At 42.9% G+C, this 25,752-nt stretch overlaps 1 protein-coding gene across 2 annotated transcripts in view; it reads right to left on the reverse strand.

Moving 5' to 3' along the window:
• Cstpp1 (centriolar satellite-associated tubulin polyglutamylase complex regulator 1) overlaps positions 1 to 25,752 on the reverse strand; it is a 166,641-nt gene that overhangs the window by 11,762 nt on the left and 129,127 nt on the right. For both annotated transcript variants that reach the window (XM_047518966.1, XM_047518967.1), the window contains exon 4: positions 10,143 to 10,227. In XM_047518966.1, coding sequence (XP_047374922.1) covers positions 10,143 to 10,227 — 85 coding nt within the window. The remainder of the gene's footprint in view (positions 1 to 10,142; positions 10,228 to 25,752) is intronic.

Here is a 25,752-nt window from a genome sequence, read left to right on the forward strand (position 1 = left end):
GGTCTCAGGCGGAAGCTAGCTATTTAGTTTCAAGTCTACTTTGGGGGGATGCCAGTCAGCAGCCAGGTCAGAGAGAAGAGCCACTTTGCATGACTGGACTTCTTTTGGGAGAAGGACCGGTGTCCTTCATGGGGGTAGCTGAAGCGTGTCCCCATTTTGGAGCTTGCGGTGCACCTCTGCGATCTATTTTACTGTCAAGGCCACGAGAGAGGGGCAGTGGTGAGACCACCCCGATTGCCTCCCAGGTGGGAGAAACAGGCTGCGGTGAAGGCTCAGGGCACTGGAGGAGGGCCACTCCTCTTCCCCTCTGCATCAAAAGCATGCGGGTACTGACAAGCTGCCTCACTGTAGTCAAGTCCTCAAATGGCCCACGATGTCCAGTCATTGCTGTCCCCTGACTCCAGCCTATGCCTCCAGTGCTCGCCAGACCCTGGCTGCCTGGTAGGGCCTAAGACACCTGGCCCACAGGGTGTGGGCACTGTTGATGATGGCCACGATGGTTAATACTCATCAGCGACTTACTCTGTCAGCACTGTATATTCCCAAATTCATTTTCATCTCATTAATCCTGTGAGATAAACTCAGTGACCATCTTTACTAGAAGAGTAGCTCAGTGGGGCAAAGAAATTTGACTAAGCTAGAAGCAAGAGAGCTGTAATTCAGATTCAGGCCTTTGTGACTCTGACCACAGGTCCCAGACCACCTGCAGCTGCACCTAGTAAGAAAAAGTGGGCTCTGAGCCCCCAGGTAGCGATGAACCTTCCTGCTGGGGTCTCCTCCCTGCTTCCTGCCCTTGGTTTTGACCAGAAGGGCTGAAGGCTGAGCCGGATGTGGCAGCTACCCTGCAGGCAGCCCGAAGGCCTCATTATTCTGGGGCCTCCCAAGAAGACTGGCAGCTGGGCAACTGCTCAGCAGGCCTTGGGAGGATAAAGACCTAGACCACGGTGTGGCCTGGAAGGACTTCCCTTCCTCCTTCTGCCCCTGAAGGCCTCCAACTCCAAGCCGACCTGATGCTCCCAGTTCCCCGAAGTCCCAATTCCTCAAAGTCGTCATTGGTGGAAAGTCCACTTGCTGTTCCACCATGATGCTCACTTTCTCTAGAACGTTGTTCCTCTCACCGCTCTCCACCTCAATCCTACCCACCCTTTTTGGTTTACATGAAGTATTTAAAATCTCACAAGATTATAGAGAAGAACATAACGCCTGTATTGCCAGTAGCCACTTCTATCAAGCCTCAAGACTTTGCCATCCTTGCTTCATTTTTTAAAAGTTTTGTAAAATATTATAGATACTAGCTGCATACCCCTCCCTCATCCCTCATCCCAATCCTTTCTTCTTCTTTCCCAGGATCAGCAGGATTTATGGACTTGAGGGTTTAGTATTCCTCTGCATGTTTTTAGTAACTCATACAAATGTGTGGGTTTTTTTTTTGTTGTTGTTGTTATCTGGGATTTGAACCTGGGGTGCTTTACCACTGAGCCACATCCCCAGCGCCCCTCTTTTTAATTGTTTAGTTGCAGATGGACACGATACCTTTATTTTATTTATTTTTAATGTGGTGTTGAGGATCGAACCTAGTGCCTCATGCATGCTAGGTAAGCACTATACCGCAGAACTACAACTCCAGCCCCCCAGTCTTTTAAAATATTTTATATAGAGGCAGGGTCTTGCCAAGTTGCTTAGGGCCTCACTAAGTTGCTGAGGCTGGCTCTGAACTTGCGATCCTCCTGCCCGAGTCTCCCAAGTCACTGGGATTACAGGAGTGTGCCACTATGCCCAGCAATATATTCTGAAAACATTATGTAGTTTTGCTTTGCTTGTTTTCAAACTCTATGTGTTATTCTGTAACTTCAGATTTTGAGATTTATCAGCGTTGACGTATATGTATCTATTCATTAACTGCTGGGAAGAATTCTACAAGTGTGGTGTGAGGACCCCACACCTCCTTTTTTTCTGCTGGGACATGTACTTGTTCCAGTGGTAGCTTTCAGAAACAATGCTACACATTTCCTCATACCCAGGTGTACCTCTTGAACTTTTTTTACATTTGCCCAATTTGTCTCAAAGTGATTGTACTAATTTACACTCTCATTCACAGTTTTGAGAGTTCCCACATTCTGTACCCTCATCAAGACTTGTATCATCAGACTTTAAAATTTCTGCCAACTTGAAAGGTGTGAAGTGGTATCTCAACTTAATCGGTAGTGCTCTATACTAGTGAGCTGGGGTATGAAAATATGCCCAAATTTTTACTACTTATGTTCTGTGCCTTTTGATATCTTTAGACTGTCTTTTTAGTGGGGTTCTTCATCTTTTTCTTGTTGACTTGTAAGATTTTTTTTTTTTTTTGTATCAGGGTGCTTAACCACTGGGATCTTTTTTAAAAAATTTGAGATGGGGTCTCACTAAGTTGCTTATAGCCTTGTTAAGTTGCTGAGGCTGGCTTGGAACCTGCGATCCTCCTGCCTCAGCCTCCCGAGCTGCTGGGATGACAGTTGTGCACCACCGCGCCTGGCTTGGCTTGTAGGAATTCTTTATAAAAAAAATTCTTAAGACTAAAAAGTTCAAGAGTCTAATCTCTTGAGACTAAAAAATTCCAAAAAATGGGCTAAGGGTGGAGCTTAGGGGCAGATTGCTTGGCTAGCAAGCATGAGGACCTAGGTTCAATCCTCAGCCCTGCACAAAAACAAAAACAAAAAAATTCTGGAAACATACATGATAAATATCCTCCTTTAGTCTTTGGGTTTGTCTTTCAACTTTCTTTATGGTATCTTCTGTGGAACGGGACATTTAAATTCTTAGTTCCCTGGTCATCCAGGAGTTAGGGTTTGACATCTTCACTCCTGCAGCCGGGATTCGACTTGCCATTAGGAATTCCTGCCTCCTCGATGGCATTTCTCCTCTCTCTAGGATGTCCACCCCATGTTCATAGCTCCCTCCTCAGTACCTGGCAGATCGCTGGGCAAGTGACAGGCATTCTCAATGAGCACTGATGACTGAGTGAATGAATGTAATTTTGTTGGCAGTCAATTATCATCTTTTGGGTGTGGTTTTTTCTTTTTGTATCTTTTCTTGGTGGGGGGCAATGGGGTGGAACCTAGCAGTGCTTTACTACAGAACTACATCCCTGGCCATTTTTTTCCCCCTAATTTTTATTTTGAGACAGGGTCTTGCTAAGTTGCTTAGGGCCTCCCTAAATTGCCAAAGCTGCCCTTGAATTTGCAATCCTCCTGCCTTAACCTCCTGAGTCACTGGTATTACAGGCATGTGCCATCATGCCCAGCTCAAATAGCAAAAGAATTCTTAAACCAGATAAGCTACAAAAAGCCACAGTGCACAGTGATGCACGCCTGTAATTCCAGCAAGGAAGGAAGATTGAAAGTTCAAGGCTAGTCTCAGAAGTTTAGTGAGATCCTGTCTCAAAATAAATAAAAAGGGCTGGGGCTGGGGCTCAGTGGTAGAATGCTCCTGGGTTCTGTGCTCTGTACTGCAAAAATAAAATTCTTTTGCTATCTGGTATCCATAAACATAGTTTCTTTTATTCTCTTTATGGGGATTATAGTTTTGCATTTCACATTTCATAGGTCTGTGATCTATGTGACGTTGACTTCTGACTGTGGTACAAAGTAGAGATTTAATTTTTATTTTTTCTTATGTGGATAACCATTTACTCCTTTGACCCTTCTTGAATCATCTGTTTTCCCAACTGTTCTTCAATACTACCATTTTATGTATAACGGTTGCTGTTGTTGTTGTTGTTATTATTATTATTGTAGTGGGGATTAAACTCAGGGGTCCTTTACCATTGAGCTAAATTCCTAGGCCATTTCATTTTTAAAAATTTTGAGATGGGGTCTCAATAAGTTGCCCAGGCAGGCCTTGAATTTGCAATCATCCTTACCTCAGCCTCCTAAGTAGCTGGGATAAAGTCATGTGCCACTCCACCTGGCTTCTACATCATGTTTTTATAAATGAGTAAATCTATACTGGCTTATCTAGTATGCCCATTTGTCTATTGCTACTCTAGTACCATACTGTTTTTAATTCTTATGATCTCATGATAAGTCTTGATCTCTCATAGGCAAGTAAGTTCATTTCTTATTAATCCTCAGGTCCCATATTCAACATCTCTTCTTCATGGAAGAGCCCTCCATGATTCTCCAGGTCATGCTGCTTTTCCTGGTCTATGTTCCTTCAGCACTGAGCACTGCATTTATTTAATGTCAGCTGCTCTATCAGTTTGTAAATTCCACAAGGGCTGAGACAACATCTATTCTGGTCACTGTCACAGCCCTCCACAGAACACAATGATGGCATGTAACAGACACTCAATACCCATTTGGTAAGAACGGGGAAGAAAAAGATCATCCGTACTGGGGAAAGAGCCTGTGGTGCAACAGGGATGGGTGCAGAGAGTTGGGGAAGGGTGCTGTGGGAAGAGGCAGAAAAAGGCACCAGGAAAGCTAGAGTGGCACCCTGGGGCGTGGCACTCGGACTCCACGGAGTCCATGTAGGAACCAAACGTCATTCCCCATTCGCCACATTGTAATTTAAAAAATAGGTAATGGGGACAGTGCTTGCCGGGCATGTGTGAGACCCTGGGTTCAATACTCAGCACCACATGTAAATAAACAAAATGAAAGATCCATTGACAACCAAAAATATATTTAAAAAATAGGTAAGAAAGGAACGTTGTATCCCATTTGTGTACAATGAATCAAAATAATAAAATTTTTAAAATTAAAAAAATAGGTAATGGGAGGGGTTACATAGCAGGTATTTTAATGGATTATGTCATTAAATCCTTAAAACAACTGCATTGGGTAGTTGCTACGATTATTTCCATTTAACAGATGAAGAAATTGAGGGTTAGAGAAGTCAAACTAGTAAGTAAAAAAAACTAGGATTTGAATCCAGGGCTGTTTGGTTCCAACATGTGAGTCCTTCTCCATTAGACTGTACTATAGCTTTGTGACACAGGGACCAGCTGAAAAAGTGACTCTGCAATGCAGGTGAGTGATTATGAACAGAACTAGATTCTCTAGATGTTTATGAGATGTGCGCTATGTGTATTCCTAACATAATCATGATTAACAGAGCTTTTCCTACTAAACATGTTACTACCCACCATGGGTGCGAGCCTTTGGTGAGGGAGAAGTTAAGATGACAAAAGAGAAGGGAATGTAACTTGTTTGACTCTAGTCAAATCTAAAATGCCAGAGTGAGACTGGCAGGCAATGCTTTAAATCAGCAGTTCTCAAAGTGTGGTTTCCAGACCATCAGCATCATCTGGGAATCTTTTAGAAGTATGAGTTCTTGAGTCCACCCCAGGACTCCCAAGCTCCGGGGATGGGGCTGCCATGTGTGGTGTAACAAGCTCTGCAGGTGATTCTGATGCTGCTCCAGCTGGAGAACCACTGCTTTAACTCTCCATCCTTGGAGGTGTCCCAACCCCGTGACACTTGGACCTCAAACAGCTTTATAGGTGGAATGGTTCTCTTAGCCTATCTGGGGAGGAGGTCAGAACCTGCAGGCCAACCACAGCCAGTCTTTTTACCCAAACTTTTTGTTATATATTATTTTCTGAGTGTTATGAAGTGAAAAATTCAGAGGCTACTGCCTTTGGGAACCTGAGAAAATTATTTTTTAATACCAACATTATTATGATAGCAAACCGTTATTATTGTCTGCAACGTGCTAAGCAATTCACACATTTCTGTTGAAATCTCACCAACACCCTATAGTTTTTTTTTTTTTTTTTTTAGTTAGTTATCTTATTATCCCCGTTTTACAGATATGGAAACAGGGCTTAGAGACGGTCAGAGACAGCCTAAGCTCATCTAATAATGGGACAGGCAGAATGTACAACTAGGTCTTTCTAACATCATGGTGCCTGGGCTCCATAGGTCAAGGTTAATACTACTACTTCAAACACTTATTGCAAGTTTATTCTGGGCCAGGCACCCCTTTCAAGTATATTACATAATTTTCCTTCAATTATTATAACTATCCCATTTAACAAATGAAGACACTGAGGCCCAACTAAATTACTTTTTCTTAAGCATCAGGAAAGCTTCCCAGCTTGGAGAGAAGGAGAGATGAAGATGCAATGGTGAACATTTTGGGATGCAATTACTTAACTACTCCCACTGTTGCAGAAATACGTGGGGTGAAGGGGATCTCGGCTGGGGCTGCTGTTGTGGAGTCTGTTTGTTCTTTCCTGTATTTCCAGCTCACACCTGCTGCCCTGGGCCTGACCATGATGCTTATAGCCAGCCCATAAGGCAGGCGCATGTGGAGACGCCATGCCCAGCACAGGCTCTGGTGTACAGCTGCCTGTGGATTACATTCTTTTATGCACACATCATCAGACTGGAGCCTCCTTCTGCAGTCTGTCCCCAGACCTCAGGGCTCTGATTAAGTAAGCCTGGCAGTGGGATGGGTGAGGGCACTTCCTCTTCTAGCAACAGTAACTGCCTTGCAGGATTAACCACCCCCATTTGTGATTCTGGTCAGATGCCTGGGCATGTGTGCGGGGAAGTCGGGATCTTGACCTTCAGGACAAAATGAGAATAGCTTAAACAATCAAAGGGCACTTTATGGGATATCTATAATTTTTATACATCCACACCAACTGGAATGGAGTAGGGAAAGAGCAACGCTGAGGAAGTGGGTGGTCAGAGAATCCTGATACTCACACCCAAGGAGAAAACAAAGATCCCCGATTCTGGATTTATCTCTAAGTTTGCATCCAGTCCCCTGCAGATTTTCCGAGGCCCTTCTGCCATTTGTACTTGCATTCCCATAATCCCCTCACACTACTATCTACAGAGCTGGCTATAATGCTTCCTTTTCTTCAAACGGAAAGATATTTTTCTTTAAGTCAAACAGCAGATAAGCTTCTCATCACCAATAAAGGAACACCATACTAGAAGCCCTTTTGTATCAATGAATACACCAAGTACACTCAAACTGTATTAAGAATTTGTGGGTTTTTAGAAGAGTCTATCATTTATACTCTAGTCTTGCACTGCTTGCATATGTCAGATTGTTTGCAAATGCCTGGAGAGATGGGTAGGGCAAATGCAGAGCCCAGGCTGGTGGGGGTTAAGAATCAGATAAAAGGCTCACTCTCACAAGCTCACCTTTACCTTTTCAATAAGGGAAAGGAAGAGTGGATAGACATCCTGGAGTGACAGAAACCAAGGTGATATATCAAAAGTGGTGGTTGCCAGTGACTGGTACCCAAGTGATCCCCTTCTAAATTACATGTTGTTCCATGAAGGGCAGGAACTATATCTTATTCATGACTGTATCCCCGGTGTGCACAGTAACTCCTTGCACAAAATTGGCGCTCAAGCAATATTAGATGAAATGAAGGACTGACACATACTACAACATGGATGAGTTTTGAAAACTTCATGTGAGTGAAAGAAATCACTCACAAAGGACCACATACTATGTAAATCCATTTATTTCAAATGCCCAGAATAGGTGAATCTAAAGAGACTGAAAGCATGATTAGTGTTGCCTATGGTGGGATGAAGGGGTTGGAGAAAAATGGCTAAGGGTTACAGGATTGCTTTCCTTTCTTCCATCTTCCCTCCCTCCCTCCCTCCCTCCCTCCCTCCCTCCCTCCCTTCCTCTCTCCCTCCTTTCCTTCCTCCCTTCCCTCCCTCTCTTCCTTTGCAGTACTGGGGAGTGAACACAGGGCCTCACAGCCTGAACTACATTCCCAGCTCTTTTTATTTTGAGACCGGGTCTTTGTAAGTTGTCCAGGCTGGCCTGGGACTTGAGATCCTTCTGTCTCAGTCTCCTGAATAGCTGGAATTTTATTAGTTGTGCACCAGTGCACCTGGCTAGGATTTCTTTTTACAGTAATAAGAAATATTCTAAAATCGATTGTGGTAATGGATGTACAACTCTGGAAATAAACTAAAAGTCACTGAATTTTATACTTTCAGTGGGTGAAGTATATGGTATGTAAATAGTATCCCCCCAAAGAAGAGATTGTTAAAAAAAGAAATATTTGATGAATGAGCAATGTACAACTGAATATAAGATATAGTTGCTGACTCTCATTCTTAAAGTTACTTTGAACCATGTAAAATTTCAGACAATGGTGGGGCGGGCATGTAGACCACTTGCCTAGCTTGTGTGTAAAGCACTGGGTTCAATCCCCGCACTGCAAAAACCAAAGCAATCAAAACAGAACCAGACACAGAATGAATTTTTCATGCAGACACCTCAAGGGGTCTAGCATGCCGAGGTTCTATGCTAAGTGACAGGGACCAGCAGCAAGAAGGACTGGTTTAGGTCCTGCCTGCTCTCCTGGAGCATACACACGCACACTTGTGGTTCCTCTTCTTTATTTAGAAATTCTCTAGTTAGAGTTGTGCTTTTCATTGTTTTATTTTTTATTGAATGACTGATTTATTGAGACGGGGTCTTATGAAGTTGCCCACAGTGGCCTTGAATTCACGATACTTCAGCCTCAGTCTCTCCCATTTCTGGGACTATAAAATGTGCCACCACACCTTGCTTGTCCTTTCATCCCTCACTCCAGTCTTTAAGAATGCTGAATTCACCCCCACCTCCATTCTGAATCTTTCTTTACATGATATGAACCCAAAGGGAACATCATGGAAATCTGAAGCTAAGGCCACTTGGCTGTTTTTAAATTAGAAGAGATAATCAATCAATCAATCAATCAATCAATCTTCCTTCCTTCCTTCCTTACTTCTCTCTCTCTCTCTCTCTCTCTCTCTCTCTCTCTCTCCTTCCTTTCTTTTTCCTCTTCAGCTAAGGAAAAACATCCAAATTTCCTTTGGATTGCAGGTAAATTAAAATGATAAAACATGACTAGAACTTTCACCACTGGCCAGTTGCCACTGACATAAGTATATACTGAACAATAAAGAGGGAAAAAACCTACAAAATTTTGGATGTGTGATCCCTAAACAGGTTTTGCACATGACCAGCAAAATTAGTTCATGAGTTGTGAACTGCAAACATCCTACCCGAGTGTGAGGCTGGTGTCTCCTGCTGATAGCAACGGACTTCCCATCATCCAAGTCAGCAGAGGGAATGGCTGGCTCAACTCAGAAGGAGTGAGGTGATTCTTGGTGCAGTAGAACTGCTGCACCTTTGGTCTCAAGAGGCCCAAACAAAGCAAAAATGATGCCATGACACAGAGGCAGGATCGTGGAGAATGAGCAAAGCCTCTGGAATCAGGCAGACTTGGGTCCAACTCAAGCCTCTGCTACTTATAAGCTATCAATAAATTTGGGCAATGTTATGTATCTGTTTGAGTCCTAGTTTCCTCTTCAGTAAAGTAGGAAGTAACAGTTTTTATAAGGATTAAGTGAGATAATTAGGTAAACAAATTTAAATGGAACAATGAAGATAAATGCCTTCAATATAATTTTAGAAAGCTGGGCATTTAAAAAAATCTCTTTTTTTAAAACTATACTTCCATTTGCAACCCTAGTTAATGTTAAATATATAAACACTAACTGAGGCAGGGTCCAGCTACTTCATTTGGTTAAAATGTGTGAATGATAGAGAAACCGAACACAGAAATGAGGGCACTTAACTACTTCTGCCAAGTCTTGCTTTTGGACTAAACTGGAAAGCCTTCTTCTAGCTTATGTAACACCTTTCCCTCAATTTGTCCTTCCCTCAATTGAAGTTTTATCACCTTCATGTCTTTCCGGTCCCCAACCTTCTTCATCATGAGTCACTGCCAATTCTCGCCCCCTCTTTTCTCAGAATATCCTCTCGGGTATTTTGTGTATGTGTGTGTGCGTGCGTGCATGTGCGTGCGTGCTCGTGTGCGTGCGTGCGTGTGTGTGTGTGTGTGTGTGTGTGTGTGTTTTGTTTTTGGATTTTTTTTTCTTCTTCATTTCACCACCCTCCAACTCTATCTTCAGACCCTGAGGCTCCCCACAGAAACCACAAAGGATCATTTGGCTTCCCTTAGGAAACGCAGAAAATATTATGTTTTGGGGCAAACTCCTAATGGACCACTCTCCAAATGCCAATTTTTGCTAATGACTTTTGTCACTCATACATGGTTCAGGTTTCTTGAAGAAGCCCTGGTTCAGAGGGTTAAGTGGGCTGCAGGAGCCCAGCAGACATACCTGGCTGCTTTCTGAGTGAGCTCCAGTGGGAAATCCGGGCACAGTAACTGCAGCAGACAGTGATATTCTTTCATGGTCAGCAAATCTGGAATGGAAGTGGAGAGAAATACATTAGGTTTCTGCACTTCAAGTTACTGCCTGCTCTTTGGTCATATCATGGGTTTTAGATCCAGTCTTGGTAGAGCTGTTCTTTCAAGGTGAGTCAGTGTTATAGTGTGTAGCCATTAACTTCTGGGGTGAGATTTTAGTATCAGTATCTCCACAAAGCTTGTCCTGGGTGTAGGCACCCAGTTACAACCACATTGACCAAAGGAACGTCCCTGATTTGGGGAATGGTCAGGTGAAGAGAGGAAACAAGAGGGACCTTCTTCAACCCTTCTAGTTTGGTTTTCCTCATGGATAAAGATTTGGATGAATGAGTCATTTGTCATTGGTTAAATCTGTTGAAATTCTTTGGCATTAACCGTCACCACTGCATGCCCAAAGATCATCCGCAGAATATCTGGAGGCAGCACCGAGGCAAACATTCTTGCATGTGTGGAGAAGAGTATCACACAGAAACCCACAGACCTTATTACTCTGTCATCTGGGATCACAGCAGGCTGGCTTCTTTTGGATGCCTGCACACAAATCTGGTCATTCTATTATAGGAAGCCAAGACAAAGGTCCAAGAAATACAATCAAAACAACCAAATGATTCCTGATATACAGAAGCAGTGCTCAGGGAGAGAGGAGCCAGGAGGCTCTGTGGTCCAGATTTGCCAAAGAGGCAAATCTCAGAGAGGTTTATAGGATCTCAAGGGAGAGAAAATAATGTCTGTTGCTTAAAAGTTTTTGTTATTGCATGTACTAAAGCCAAAAGATTTTGGGTCGGCCAGGCAATAGCAATCTGCATGTATTTTCATGTACCAAAACCTTTCAAATGTGGAAGGACATGCTAATATCCCTATTCAAATATGGAAGGTCAAGGAAGAGCAATCCACCCTGAAGCCATCCTAGCTGGGGGAGGATGAGTGAGAAGGGAATCCAGAGGGCATGGCTACATTTGGGGAATGAAGATGATGATCACAGGCACTTGGTTTCTTTGGACCTAAGTTAGCCCAAGCCACAGGAATCCAGATCTCCTGCCCCTGCTAGTTTGGTTGATGCTTTTCCAAGACAAAAACCCCAAATCTCCAGGGAGAGGCCTGGGTTCCTACTACTTTTTCATCAAAGCTCAATTCAAGGTGGGGGCAGAGAGTTAAACTAACCACACTGCCAAAGTCAGGGACACCAAAGGAACAGACTCAGCCCGTCAATATGGGTCAAAGGATCAAGATGGCTTTTGTGGCCTTCAGCTCAGCCACAGTGGAGGGGACACTTTCCTCTCCTTGCTCGCCTGACCTCGGGCACAGCCTGGCAGGAGGTATTGTTTTTCAAGGGAGGGAGTAATAGCCACAGTCTCATGGATTTGGGGTGAGGAATAGGAGAGGTGAAGGGAAGGGAAAAAAGCCACTGAACCTAATGAGCTCCCCTTTAGTCTCACTTCAGGACTCTGCATGAGAGGGAAGTGCTTTCTGGCAGGGAGTAAATAAAAGAAAGTTCTATCTTTGACTCATTAGTGATTTTGTAGGCTGAACTTTGGTGGAAACATCTGAGACCATTCTTGAGAAGCAGGCTCAAAGTGTTTCACAGGAATTCACATTTATTCCCCAAGTTACTTGGAAAATAATCTTAGGATGATAAGGGTGAAAGAAAATTAGAAGATGCATGAGCAAGTGAGTGAGTGAGAGAGAGAGAGAGAGAGAGAGAGAGAGAGAGAGAGAGAGAGAAGTAATTTCCTCATCTAATAAAGAAAGTGCTAGGAATTGGTCTTACCTTCCTAGTTTTAGAGTTTATATGCTCTTTAGGTTCTTGATTTTTTTTCTTTTTTCTGGTTTTTATTTTAATTAAAAAAATATTTTTTTGGGTACTGGGGATGGTACCCAGGGATGCTTTACTACCGAATTACACCTCCAGCCCTTTTTATTTTTTATTCTGAGACAGGATCTTGCTAAAATATTGCCCTTGAACTGCTTATCCTCTTGCTTCAGCCTCCTGAGTTGCTGTAATTACAGGTGTGCCCCACTGTGCATGCCTGGTTCTTGATGTTTTCTAATGTACTTCAAATATTCACTTCCAAAAGGCAAAGTAATTTACAAAAATCACTTCATACCCAATTGTGTTTGTCAGCTTTTTGTCATTGTGACAGACATCAGAGAAAATCAACTTAGAGGAGAAAAGATTTATTTTGGCTGTTGGTTTCAGAGGATTCAGTCCATGGTTAGTTGACACTAAGGTAGAAATGTCACAGCAGAAGGGTGTGACAGAGGAAAACTGTTCAGTCCACGGCAGTTACAAAGCAGAAAGAGAGGGAGGGACAAAGATATTCTCCCACTCTGTAGGCTCTCTCTTCACATTTCTGATAGTTTCCTTTGCTGAGAGAAAGCTTTTTAGTTTGAATCTATCCCAGTTGTTGATTCTTGCTTTTATTTCTTGTGCTATGGGAGTCCTGTTAAGGAAGTCTGATCCTAAGCCAACAAGTTGAAGATTTGGACCTACTTTTTCTTCTATAAGATGCAGGGTCTCTGGTCTGATTCCGAGGTCCTTGATCCATTTTGAGTTGAGTTTTGTGTAGGGTGAGAGATAGGGGTTTAATTTCATTCTATTGCATATGGTTTTCCAGTTTTCCCAGCACCATTTGTAGAAGAGGCTATCTTTTCTCCATTGCATATTTTTGGAACCTTTGTCAACCATACCTCAGATAGAGCGCTAATTTCCAGAATCTATAAAGAACTCAAAAAACTCTACACGAAGAATACAAATAATCCAATCAACAAATGGGCTAAGGAAATGAACAGACACTTCACAGAAGAAGATGTACAAGTAATCAACAGATATATGAAAAAATGTTCAACATCCCTAGTAATAAGGGAAATGCAAATCAAAACTACCCTAAGATTTCATCTCACCCCAATTAGAATGGCGATTATCAAGAATACAAGCAACAATAGGTGTTGGCGAGGATGTGGTGAAAAAGGAACACTCATACATTGCTGGTGGGGTTGCAAATTAGTGCAGCCACTCTGGAAAGCAGTGTGGAGATTCCTCAGAAAGCTTGGAATGGAAACACCATTTGACCCAGCTATCCCACTCCTTGGCATATACCCAAAGGACTTAAAATCAGCATACTACAGAGATACAGCCACATCAATGTTCATTGCTGCTCAATTCACCATAGCCAGATTGTGGAACCAACCTAGATGCCCTTCAGTTGATGAATGGATAAAGAAACTGTGGCATATATATACAATGGAATATTACTCTGCAATGAAGAATGATAAAATTATGGCATTTGTAAGCAAATGGATGAAATTGGAGAATATCATGCTAAGTGAGATAAGCCAATCTCAAAAAACTAAAGGACGAATGATCTCGCTGATAAGCGGATGAGGACATATAACGGGGGGGGCGGGGTGTAAGGGGTTAGCATTAGGTTTAGGGTTAGGTTTAGGGTTAGGGATAAGGAGAGCAGTAAGAATGAAGGAAAGAAGGACTGTATAGAGGGAAAAGAGGGGTGGGAGGGGTGGGAGGGGTGGGAGGGGTGGGGGGAAGGAAAAAAAAATAAACACCATTGCCCTATGTAAACGTATGATTACACAAATGGTATGCCTTGACTCTATGTACAAATAGAGAAACAACATGTATTCCATTTGTATACAATAAAAAAAAAAAAAAAAAAGAGAGGGAGGGACAAGAGACAAGATAGAGTCCCATGGGTGGGACCCCAAGGACCCACTCCTTCAACTAGGTTCTACCTCCTACATGTTCCTCCATCTTCCAAAAGTCAATTCAGATTATGAATTCATCAAGGGATTAATTCATTGATGGGGTCAGAGGCCTCATGACCCAATCACTCCCTCAAAGCCCCACCTCTAAACATTGCTGCATTGGGGACCACACCTTCAACACAGGAGCCTTTGGGGACATTCCAGATTCAAACCGCAACATTAGTGCAACAAAAGGCTCTTAAAAATATTGAAAACAGAGTACATCCTGCCCGACACTTCTGGAACTTGACTCTCAATTATTAAGTGAGGGTGGTGATCACATAGAGATTCATGAAATGCAGGTAAATAAACAACTTTTAAGTGAGAGAGAGTGCATGTGACCAAGTGCAGTTCTAGTTCTATTTAAGAAGTGGCCAGACGATATCATGACCAGGTGACTCCAAGGAACGGCCACTCTGGTGGTGAACAGGAGCCGCTCCTGCACCTGTGGGTACTGTAGTAATGAGCACACAGGAGCAGTCGCCCTTCTGCCCCACAGGCGAGGCTCCAAATCTTGGCGCTACAATTTACCAGGTATGTAACCTTGGGCAAACTGCTTAATCTCCTTCCATCTCAGCTTCTCATCTGTAAATTGGGAATGAAAATATTTGCTTTTTAGGATTGAAGTCAAGTGAAGTAAACTGTCTACAGAGTACTTAGCAGAATGTCTAGAATTTAGTAACACCAAACAATGGAGGTTGTTTTGCTTTTGTTTTTAAGTCCTGAGGGTAAAAACCAAAGAGGAGAGCAGGGAGGTATTTCTGGCTGAGCGGGAATGCCCAAACACCTACCTGTGTTCTGCCTTGAAAATCCTCTGTCAGGCTGCCTGAACAAACGCATCTCCCAACACTCCTCTCCTATCTCCACTCACTTACTGTCACACGTGTCTCTGGAGTTCCAGGCACAGCATTTCAGCCATCAGCAAGCCAGCAGTATCCCAGCTCCTGAGGCTCACACTCAGGCATGTGTTAACTCCAAATGCTGCTGTGTACGTTGGGCTCTTTGGCTCTTAGTGCTCTAAGATTTCAAAGGCCCTTCCTGGCAGCCTTTTGTGCTGCAGGAATAACAGTAATGAGAGTGAACAGTCTTTGAGTTCTGTGCTCAGCACTTGAATGAGTGCACTTAACCTTTGTGGCAACCTTATGAAGCAGACCTCATTACCCCCAGTCCCATTTCACAGATAAGGACATGGACGTTCAGAGGATGAACTAACTTGGTTAGGGGAGGGCCTTGAGTGTGGGGGACAAGAAGGGGACCTATCTTTCCAGAAAGATCAAGATCCCAAGCTGGTACGAAAGGAAGGGGGACTGACATCTAGAGGAGTTTAATAATGAAAATACTACCTGCTAACTTTGTTACTGGGGATTGAACCAGGGGCTTGTGCATGCACACCACTTTTTTTTTGAGACAGAGTTTTGCTGAGTTGCTGAGGCTGGCCTCAAATTTGTGATCCTCCTGCCTTAGCCTCCTAAGGAGCTGAGATCCCAGGCGTGTGCCATGGTGCCCAGCCTGCTAACTTTTTTTTTTTTTTTTTTTTGGTACTGGGGATTCAACCCAGAGACACTTAACCACTAAGCCACATCCCCAGTCCTTTTCTGTATTTTATTCAGAGACAGGGTCTTGCTGAATCATTTAAGATCTCACTAAGTTGCTGAGGCTGGCTTTGAACTCTCGATCCTCCTGCCTCAGCCTTCTGAGTCACTGGGAATACAGGGGTGTGCCACTGCGCCTGGCTGCCTGCTAACTTTTTTTGAGCACTGACTACGGGCCAGGCCATGTTCTCTTTGGTCTTTATTGTGTCACCTTATTGAATCTTCACTATTATTACTCCCACTTCACAGATACACAAACTCAGATTGCACATGCTTGTGAGGTGTAACTGGAATTCAAACCCAGGCAGTCTGGCTTACTGGCTAGCACTTTGCCACCTTGATCTTATCAACCCTAATGTGTGAAGGCTTATGAGCTTGTTTTCCCCTCCAGACAAGTTGTAGAAACTAAGTAGCTCCAGGTGAACTGGATCAAGGAGACAATCCAAGTGAATTGGGGTTTTTCACATAAGAAATGGAGGTTGAAAAGTTCTAATTACCATCAACAGGAAAGACTGAGGCTCCAGCAGCAGCAGGCGCTGGGCAGTGGGGGAGGACGTGTTCACCTGCTCGGTGCTGCGCTGGCCTGGCCTCTGGTCCCGCCCACCTGCAGCCCTTGCAGTCCTGGCAGGTGCAGGGAAGGTTTGTGGTGTGTACCAACAGACGCCTTCCCTAAAGGAATCCCCCACAATTAGGAAAGCTCAGCCAGCAGGTCCTCAAAGTTCAAAGGCAAAGACAAGAAAGCTTTGGTATAAGATCAAAATCACAGCGCTTTCCACAAATTGGTGCTTCTCTTCGTGTGGGTGGCCAGAACTATTAAACTCTTTTCTTCTAAACCTTGGAATAGTCTCACCAGAGGTTTTTACACCTTGATCCTATTATCTCCAGAGGCAGCACAGTGTGGCACCGGGGCAAGGATTTTAGAGTTAGAGTGCCTGAGTTCAAATCCTAGCTTTGCCACTGACTTTAAATTACTTGGTGAATCAATTCCATTGCCTCACTTTCCCCATATTTAAAATGATCATACAAAAACATCACAGAACTTTTGCGTTAAGGTGAAGTACTTAGAATAGTGTCTGACCTATTGCATGTGCTCTGTTTGTATTTTCTATTACTGTTTCAGAAAAAAACTAGGGCTCAGAGAGATAAATTACTTTCTCAAGAAAACAGGTGGTTAGAGGGCTGAGCTTCAGAACCAAGCCTATCTGGCTCCAAAGGTCCTGCAAGTTCCACCCTGGCAGGTGGGATCCAGCTGGTCTGTGGAGGACTTAACTTCTGATGATAGGATTGTTCACACCAAGTGACTGACAGACTGTATCTAAGTTAAATATACAGATACCTTCCAGGCGGGTCACATTAAACAGGCAGGGTAGATGGGCAGGGCAGCTGTATTAGTACAGAGCACAGATGACCTGGTTTCAAAACCCAGTTTCACTACTTGCCAGAAACACCACTTGGACAAGTTATACCACTTCTCTTAATCTTGGTTTCCTTGTCTAAAAAGTATGAATAACCACAGTATCTACTCAATGGGATCACTGTAAAACATCAAGTGGTAATTTATACACAAGGTACTTTACTAAGAAAAATTAGCAAAGAGATCAATAAATGGCAGTATTATTTTAATAATTAGTAACTAATGATTAAAAATTGCCATTCTGAAATTAAGGAATCTTTGGACTGAACTAAAGCACTTGGTACATGCCTCACACATCACAGTAAATGTCAGTTGAAGGAATGAATGAATAAGAATGTGCATCACATAGTGACTGAGTCAGAATTCATAGGGACAAAGTTCTGGTTTCTGTGTGAACAAAGAGATGGAGGATCTCTGGGCATAGGAGACTTTTTTCCTGCAAATTTAGGGGATGTGCATGTGAGGAGAAGCTATAAAGAGCTGAGAAAGATAAATGTCTTATCTGACACTCTCGGCAGACACAATAAACCATGGCAGGTATATGCCAGCTCATGGGCTTACTGACTTGTAGTACCTTCTCACCAAGTGCTTAATTCAATCAGCTTGAATATTTATTTCCATAGGACTGTTTCACCAATCTTACTATAAAACCACAGGAAGTCTACAGTTCACTTCACAGAAATGCACTCTACCCTTGCTACAACTCTAGAGCAAATACTACTGCTTTCAAGAGAAAGTGCCCTGTCTCAGAATATTCTTTGGGCAGTTATCTCCACTCTAATCTTAGGGAACGATAGATGAGGTTATTTAGCCAAGAGAATTAATCTAGGCAGAAGTTACTAATGCCCAATGTAGTCAAGGCCCAACTCATTCTCATTTGTAGGGAAAGGAGTGTCTTTTCTACATCTGGTCTGCCTGCTTGCTGTGGAAATTCCTGCCTCTGAAGCCCTATGGGGGCAGCTTAGTCATCTCTACATCCTTTTTGCAGACCACCATGTGTGTCCACAACATTTACTCACAAGAACTGTGGCGGTATGTGGTTGTATACTCAGATGCCTCTGTTCTTCCTGGGAAATGGTGCTTCTGCCAGCGTCAGAGAGGCATCACAAAGGACCAGTGGAGAGTGTTAGACGGAAGGACTTGGCGCCATGTCTTTGTTCCTTCCTTGGAGAAAGTGCTCCCCAAGGCCGGAATCAAGGATTTTTAGCTCCAAATGTGGGAGATGCAATGGGTTTAGTCTGACCTCATTTATGAGTGCCTGTGTGTTGGCTGGGTGAGCTGGTTCTAGACAAGGGCTGGAGATAATGAAAAGCTTCCAAGCCATGGGAAACCCAGAGGACCCGACAACCTCTAGTTGGTCAGCTGCAAGATTTCAATAGAAACTACCACAGAGACCAGAGAAAACCACAGTCCATGAGTGGACTTTCCAATTTTCAGTTGCAATTGTTTTTATGTTCCTTTATGCAGGGGTTGTGAAGGCTCCCTCTAAATGACACTCACCCTCAGTCAGGCTGCTCTGCCAAGAGATGCTCGGAAGGACATGGACAGTTCGGGGCATGACCACACCACCCCTTCCCATTCCCAGGGCATGGAGGCTTTGTTACCAGGCCACAGCTGAGTAAATACTCCTCAGTGCTACTCTGCAGAGGGGGGAAGGGATGCGGGAGAGCGGGGACAAGGGGAGGAAGGAGGCAGGAGGTATGACAGCTTCACTCCCTGTTGAGCACTTGGTACTGCAAGTCACAGGAAGATGTTAACGTCCTAAGGGCCATGATCCTGTCAAGGAAAGTCCCAGGAGGACAGCAGTCTGTGTTCTTAGTTATCTTTTTTGGCAGCACTATTGTTTTATATTATAAATAGAGGGGAATAATAATTAATTTACTGAAAGGGAAATGATCCCACGACAGGAATGAGAAGCAAAGGCTTCCAATGACACCTGCAGGTACAGGGCTGGGACCATTATTAACATTATCCTTTGCCAACTCATATCTCCCCAGAGCATCTTTAGTGTGCTCAAAAAGGGGCAGAAAGCCAGAGGCTTTAGTTTTATATTTTACTATGAGGAAGCCCAACACTGAGTGAGAAATGCATTTGGCCTGCTTCTGTTCGATCAGTATACATGTTCTGGGCACAATATTAGATAAGACATAGTAACAATTTCATGGAAATGTTTAAAATGAACAAAACCAACTCCCCAGGAACTGTTAATGTCAGAAAAATATTTAAAGATATGTGAGAATTTCTAATTAGGATCTGAAAATTACTCCTTAGGAATCAAATATGATACATCATGGCAATCTGGTCAGGTCTGTAGGCTGGTCTGCTCTGACAGGAAACCTGTATATACTGTATCAGATTCATGGGATACTGCCTGTCTTCTGAACTGTTGAGAGTTGGAGGATCAATGCAGGGTGTTCTGGGAGAAGCCACTATCCAAGAAGTCTTTATTTATTTATTTCAGTTGTAGATGGACACAATAACTTCATTTTATTTATTTTTATGAGTTGCTAAGCCTCACACGTGTTCGACAAGCGCTCTACCACTGAGCTACAACCCCAGCCCAAGAGAAATCTTTGATGACATGAAATAATAGGCCACATATGCAGGGTGGGCAGCACACTGCACTGTGGTGTGTGAAGGCGGCACCAGTGCCAGGAGAGGAGAAAGTCTTTCTCTAGCAGTAATGGGGTTGGCTACTCTGGCAGGGCACAGTCTCCCATCCAATTATTGAGGAAATGGGAGGGAGTCTTGGACACTAAGATGTGGAGTAGGATCTTGGCACCATGAGCTCCCAAAGGGTCCAGTAGCCCATCAAGGAAGTAAAACAAGCCTAGTCATTTGCACCCACAGCTCAAAGACTCCTGCAGTCCCATCAGGAGTTGGTAGTTGGCGTTTTTTGTTTGGAAATAGGATGGTAGGGTGTGCCCTTTCAAACGGACCCTCAGGGCCAAAACCAACTGTCCTCCAGGCAGAGGTAGGTGCTGTGGAGTGTCCATGACCCACTTCTGCTCTTGCGTGAACAGCAGTGGATCCACAGCCAAGAGATAAAGAAGAGAAGGAACTCAGGTCTCTCCTCACGGTGACTAAAGGTGAGAGGAAACACCCTGCCTCCCCCAAGGTGATGTGTCAGATAGGCCTCACTCAGCCTTTGAAAAAGAGGCTGCATTTTAAATTTCCTTACATGCATTTTTATGACCAGAACAAAGTTTTCATGTGGTTTCTGGAAACAAAAAGTCTATTCTATCTCCGACACACGATAAAAAGAAAAGAACCCAGTCTGAGTTCTGCCAAGCACTGATTACATTCCTCTGGGCACAACTTTTGTAGGCCTGTTTTCTCATCTATAAAACAAGGAATTTATAGCATATGAGGATAAACAAAGAGATATATTTTTTTTTACATGCAAATCTTATAAGGAATCTTAATATATACCATAGATTAAAACAAAGCCTTTCTTACCAAACTTTCTCTTCAACAGCCCTTACCCAGGCTTGAGTTCTGCCAAAGGCAATTTAAAAACACCTGCCCTAACCAGTGGGGGGCTCACCTAGCACATGCAGGCCCCTGAATCAGCCAACTCAGGTCCAAGTCCTGGTTCTTCAGCTAACTAGCCAAGTGACACTGCACAAGTCAATCAGAAATAAGAGTGAATAATAACAGTGCTATAAATGCTATTAATAGTATGAATAATAATAGTACTAATACTAATCATGAACAGTTCCTGAGAAAATTAAGAGTTGATTACAGCCGGGCATGGTGGCGCACGCCTGTCATCCCAGCAGCTTGGGAGGCTGAGACAGGCAGAAGGATAGTGAGTTCAAAGCCAGCCTCAGCAACTTAGCAAGGCACTTAGCAACTCAGTGGGACCCTGTCTCTAATAAAATATTTTAAAAAGGGCTGGGAATGTGCCTCAGTGGTTAAATACCCCTGGGTTCAATCCCCAGTATTCCCCCCGCCCCCAAGAAAAAGAGTTGACTACAAAAAAAGAGAGATGATAAATTAAAGTACTTGATTACGGCACAAGGAAGCAGTCAATAAATAGTACCTGTTCTGTTACTCTAGTCCTGCATTTGTGGCAAACAGGTGGAATGGCACCTGCTTACAAAAGGCACAGTTCATGGAAGTTCCCTTCAGTCCAGACCAGTGGGTGGCTGAACCAACCTTACTCCTTATCTCATGATTATTTTATCATGCCTTTGTTCTCTATTGATGAGTAACAGACTTCCTGCCTGAGGCAGGTGCACACCACTTTCCTTGAACACCAATGTACTGCCAAACCCTCTGTCACCCCACTTTTAATAGGGCCAATGGCTCCTATTTATAGAGAGACTATATAATTTTGCAAACCATGTTCACATGCATAATCACTTTTAATTCCCATAAGCATCTTGTGGGGCAAGGACAGGATAATGGCATCAAATACTTACCTCTTTTTTCAGAGCTAGGAATTGAATGGAGGGCTTTACCTGTGTGAGGCAAGCCACATCCTCAGCTCCCCAACCTTCCATTTCTATAGACAAGGAATATAAGACTCAGTAAGGGACAAAGTCACCAAGCAGTAGTGACAGAATCAAATCAAGACTTTTCAGCACAGGGCAAGGCCTCGTTTTACAACTGAGGTTGGTACTCTATGATGTCCTTTTCTTTTTGGTCATAAGTCCAGAGGAACTCGGTTTACTTTTCTTTCTTTCTCTTTTTTAATATTTTATTCTCCCCCCCGCCTCCCAGTGCTGGGAATTGAACCCAGGGTCTTGTGCTTGACAGGCAAGCACTCTACGAACTGAGCTATATCCCCAGCCCTCTTTTTAAAAGATTTTTTTAATTGTAGATGGACACAATATCTTTATTTTATATGGTGCTGAGGATTGAACCCAGTGCCTCACATGTGTGAGGCAAGCGCTGTACCACTGAGCTATAGCCCCAGTCCATGCTTTTCTTTCTTTTATGGATGAAAAATATGTAGTCATAGTGAACTTCCACAATTAGAATTCAGAAATGTTAGCTTCAGCTATTATTTTTGTTAACATTTAAATCTGCTACCAGTGATTCCATCTCTTTCTATCATCTTTTTTGGAGGCTGGCTCCAGGGTCAGATGAAGTCTGCTTCCCAGCTTCCTTGCTACCCCCAAACAGATTACAGACCTTTTCTACTTTAAGTGACCTAATGCTAATGCCTATAAGAAAAGAGAGAAGGCATAACAAAATTAATAAATATTTTAAGTCATGATAAGCCTATGTCTGCCATTTTTATAGGATTAGACACAGGCTAGCAAGAGAAAAGTATATTTAATGTATACCCCCCCACACACTTCCAACTACCTTTTCTTTTCCAATTTAAGACCAGATTGACAGGATGGAATTTTATAAGCTATCAGCAAAATTGTATGATGGGGACTTAAGAAAGCAAGCCACGGAAAGAAAAAAACTAATAAAAGTGATTATTTCTCTAAGTTTTCCACTGTCTAAAACAGCCACAGAGTAAACAAGAAGTGGGCCAGATTATGCATTTGATTTGCTTAAAATGCATTTTCCTTCTTTTCCAAATAAACATAAACAGAAGCAGTGGCTAGTAGGGTTACTCACTGAGGGTGAGTTGAACCAAGACAGACTAAAAATAAAAAGACAACCACCTAAGTTCTCTGGTTCCCCTCGGGTGTGCGAGTAGGGGAGGGCTGCTGCCAGCAAGTGGGTGGATTTATAAAGAGTGCAGCCTGTTCTCTTGTCAGAATCCACGAACTTCCACCAATGATGATGGATTTATGGCTACCCATCCACTAAAAAACAGACTTCAGAAACAGAACCAGCAGGAAGTAGGAAGAGGGCTGGATACAGATAAATACATCTCTTCAGATGAATCCACCTTTGTCTTTCCTGCTGTTTCCTGACTTTTGTGGGCATAGGCAACGTACCATGTCTATAATTATATGTGTATGTGTGGGTAAGAAGAGAGGCAGCAGAGAGGGAAGAGTCTGATGCTTCGGGGACTGGATGGGAAAGGAAACTGATGTTAGCAGTTACTGCTCCTTAAAATCATCAGCTTTGTTTTTCAAAGTATGGTTTTCCTGGTAAAGGATCCTCTGCCTGGAATGTGAGTTTATCACTCATCCTATTTTAATAAAAATGTGAACCAAATGGTAGTGTTGTTCATCCTGGGATAAGACACAAAAGTTTCTGAGACTCTGATCCTTATCTTTCACTGGGACTGGCAGGCATACAAAAAAGAGAAGAAAAAAGATTAAAAAAAAAAAAAAAAAAAAAAAAAAAAAAAGGGCTTGGTGGCATCAAAGGATGAAATCACCCAATTTCTTCTATATACAAATATTCCAAAAGACAAAGTCTGGTCTCCTCACTGGTTTGGTACCTGGTTTCACCACTGATGGATGGCTCTCAACTGGGTAAACTCTTTGTGCCTCAGTTTCTTGCTCTGTCATGCTTCACATAATGATCAGAATGGATTAGGCTAAGTAAAATATATTTTGCAGGATGCAAGGTTGTGTGCCCTTTGACCTTTTGAGTTTTGTCAAGTTCAAGTATAACCTATTTTAAAACTTCAGAAAATAAACCAAAGCATGAGCGGAAAGAAGACATCAAAGTGTTTTTTTTTTTAAAGAGCAAGACCAGAACTAGGGGGTAGCTCAGTGGTATGGCCCTCACATGTATAAGGCCCTGGGTTCCATCCCCAGCACCATCAGAAGAAAAAAAAAAAAAAAAAAAAGAAGAAGGAGGGCCATTAAGATTTATTTTTTAAACAACCAAACCTTTCATCTCAATAATCCTCCAGGTTCTTTGGGTCTGACATTCTAGAATTTTTTCACTGTGCTTCTCTGTGGTTGAGGCAGCAGCGTGAAGACCAGAAAGGGCATAATTTGAATCCTTGTAGCACATAATTTTCTAGAAGACTGGAAATGACATGAAGCCCACTCATGCTTCCAGTATAGCAACACAGGGAAGCCAAGATCATGGGATTTGAAATTAAGACAGACCTGCATTCAAAATGTTTTACTGCACACCACCAGGGATTCAGGAGGTGGAAGTAGGAGGATCATGTTCAAAGCCAGTCTGGGCAACTTAGAGAGGCCCTGGCTCAAAATAAAATTAGAGGGGCAGGTAATGTAGCTCAGTGATAGAGCGCCCCTGGGTTCAATCCCCAGTGTCAGGGGAGGTAGGCAGGGGAAGCCTCTGCTACTTCCCAGCGATGTGGGCTTGGGCAAAAGTCTTTGAACTCATTTTTTTTTTTTCCTCATCTATAAAATGTTATAACTCGCACCCTTCCAGATTTTACTCAATGGGGGCCCCTGCCACTGCCTTGGCTGCACCTCCTTCTCTTCACCCCTTGCCTAGAATATTCCAGCTTTGCTATTCCTTGAACATGCTCTTGACTCAGGTTTGTTTTGTGGTGCAGGGGATGGAACCCAGGATCTTGTGTATACTAGCCAAGTGTTCTACCCCTGAGCTACATCCCAGCCCCTTGCCTGCCTCAGTCTTTTGTACCTGCTGTCCCCTTTGCCTCTAGATAACTGCATATTTCTTACCTCCTTCAGGTCTCTGCTCAATGGCCATCTTTTTTTTTCAATATTTTAAAAAATATTCTGTCTTTGGTTTTTTGGGATTGGCTTATTTCACTTAGCATGATATTCTCCAATTCCATCCATTTATTTGCAAATGCCATAATATTATTATTCTTTATGACTGAATAATATTCCATTGTGTACATATACCACAGTTTCTTTATAAGCCAATTCCAAAAAACCAAAGGCCGAATGTTTTCCCTGTAAGTGGAGAATGATATATAATGGGGGTAGGGGTAGGGGTTGTGGGGAGTGAAAGAAGAATGGAGGAACTTTGGATTATGTAGAAGGAGATGAGAGGGGCTATGAAAAATGGTGGAATGAGAGACATCATTACCCTATGTACATGTATGATTACACGAATGGTGTGAATCTACATCATGTACAACCATAGAAATGAAATGATGTATCCCATTTGTGTACAATGAATCCAAATGCAGTCTGTAAAAAATTAAAAAATAAATAAAAGAAATTGATCATGAAAAAAATATTTTTTTAGTTGTTGATGGGCCTTTATTTATTTATATGTGGTGCTGAGAATTGAACCCAGTGCCTCACACATGCCAGGCAAGTGCTCTACCACTGAACTACAACCCCAGCCCATCAATTGCCATCTTATGAGGAAAGAATCCCTGACCATGGTGTTTAACATGACTCTTTACCTCCTTTCTCGTTTTCTTGCATATTACTTACCATATAATCCACTATATATTTTTAACTGTGTTAGTCAGCTTTCCATTACCATAATAAGGACCTGAGATAATCAATTTAATAAGAAAAGAAGTTTATTTTGGCTCACAGTTTCAGAGGTATCAGTTCATGTCACTTTTTTTTTTTTTTGCAGTACTGGGGATCAAACTCAGGGCCTTGTGCTTCTGAGGCAAGCACTCTACCAGCTGAGCTATCTCCCCAGCCCAGTTCATGTCACTTGACTCTGCTGCTTTGGGTCTGTGATGGCACAGTCATCATAGTGGGAGCACATGATGGAAGAGGACTGGTCATCTCATGGTGGCCAGGAAATAAAGAGAAAGGGGAAGAAACAGAGTCCTGATATCCCCATTTAAGGCATACCTCAATGAGCTAACTTCCTTCCACTAGGCTCCCACTAAAGATCTCATTACTTCTCAATAACACTAGGGTCTGGGGACCAGTCTTCAACACATGGGCCTTTGGGGCATATTCAAGATA

The sequence above is a fragment of the Sciurus carolinensis genome, chromosome 11 (assembly GCF_902686445.1).
Source record: "Sciurus carolinensis chromosome 11, mSciCar1.2, whole genome shotgun sequence".
NCBI classification, from domain to species: Eukaryota; Metazoa; Chordata; class Mammalia; order Rodentia; family Sciuridae; genus Sciurus; species Sciurus carolinensis.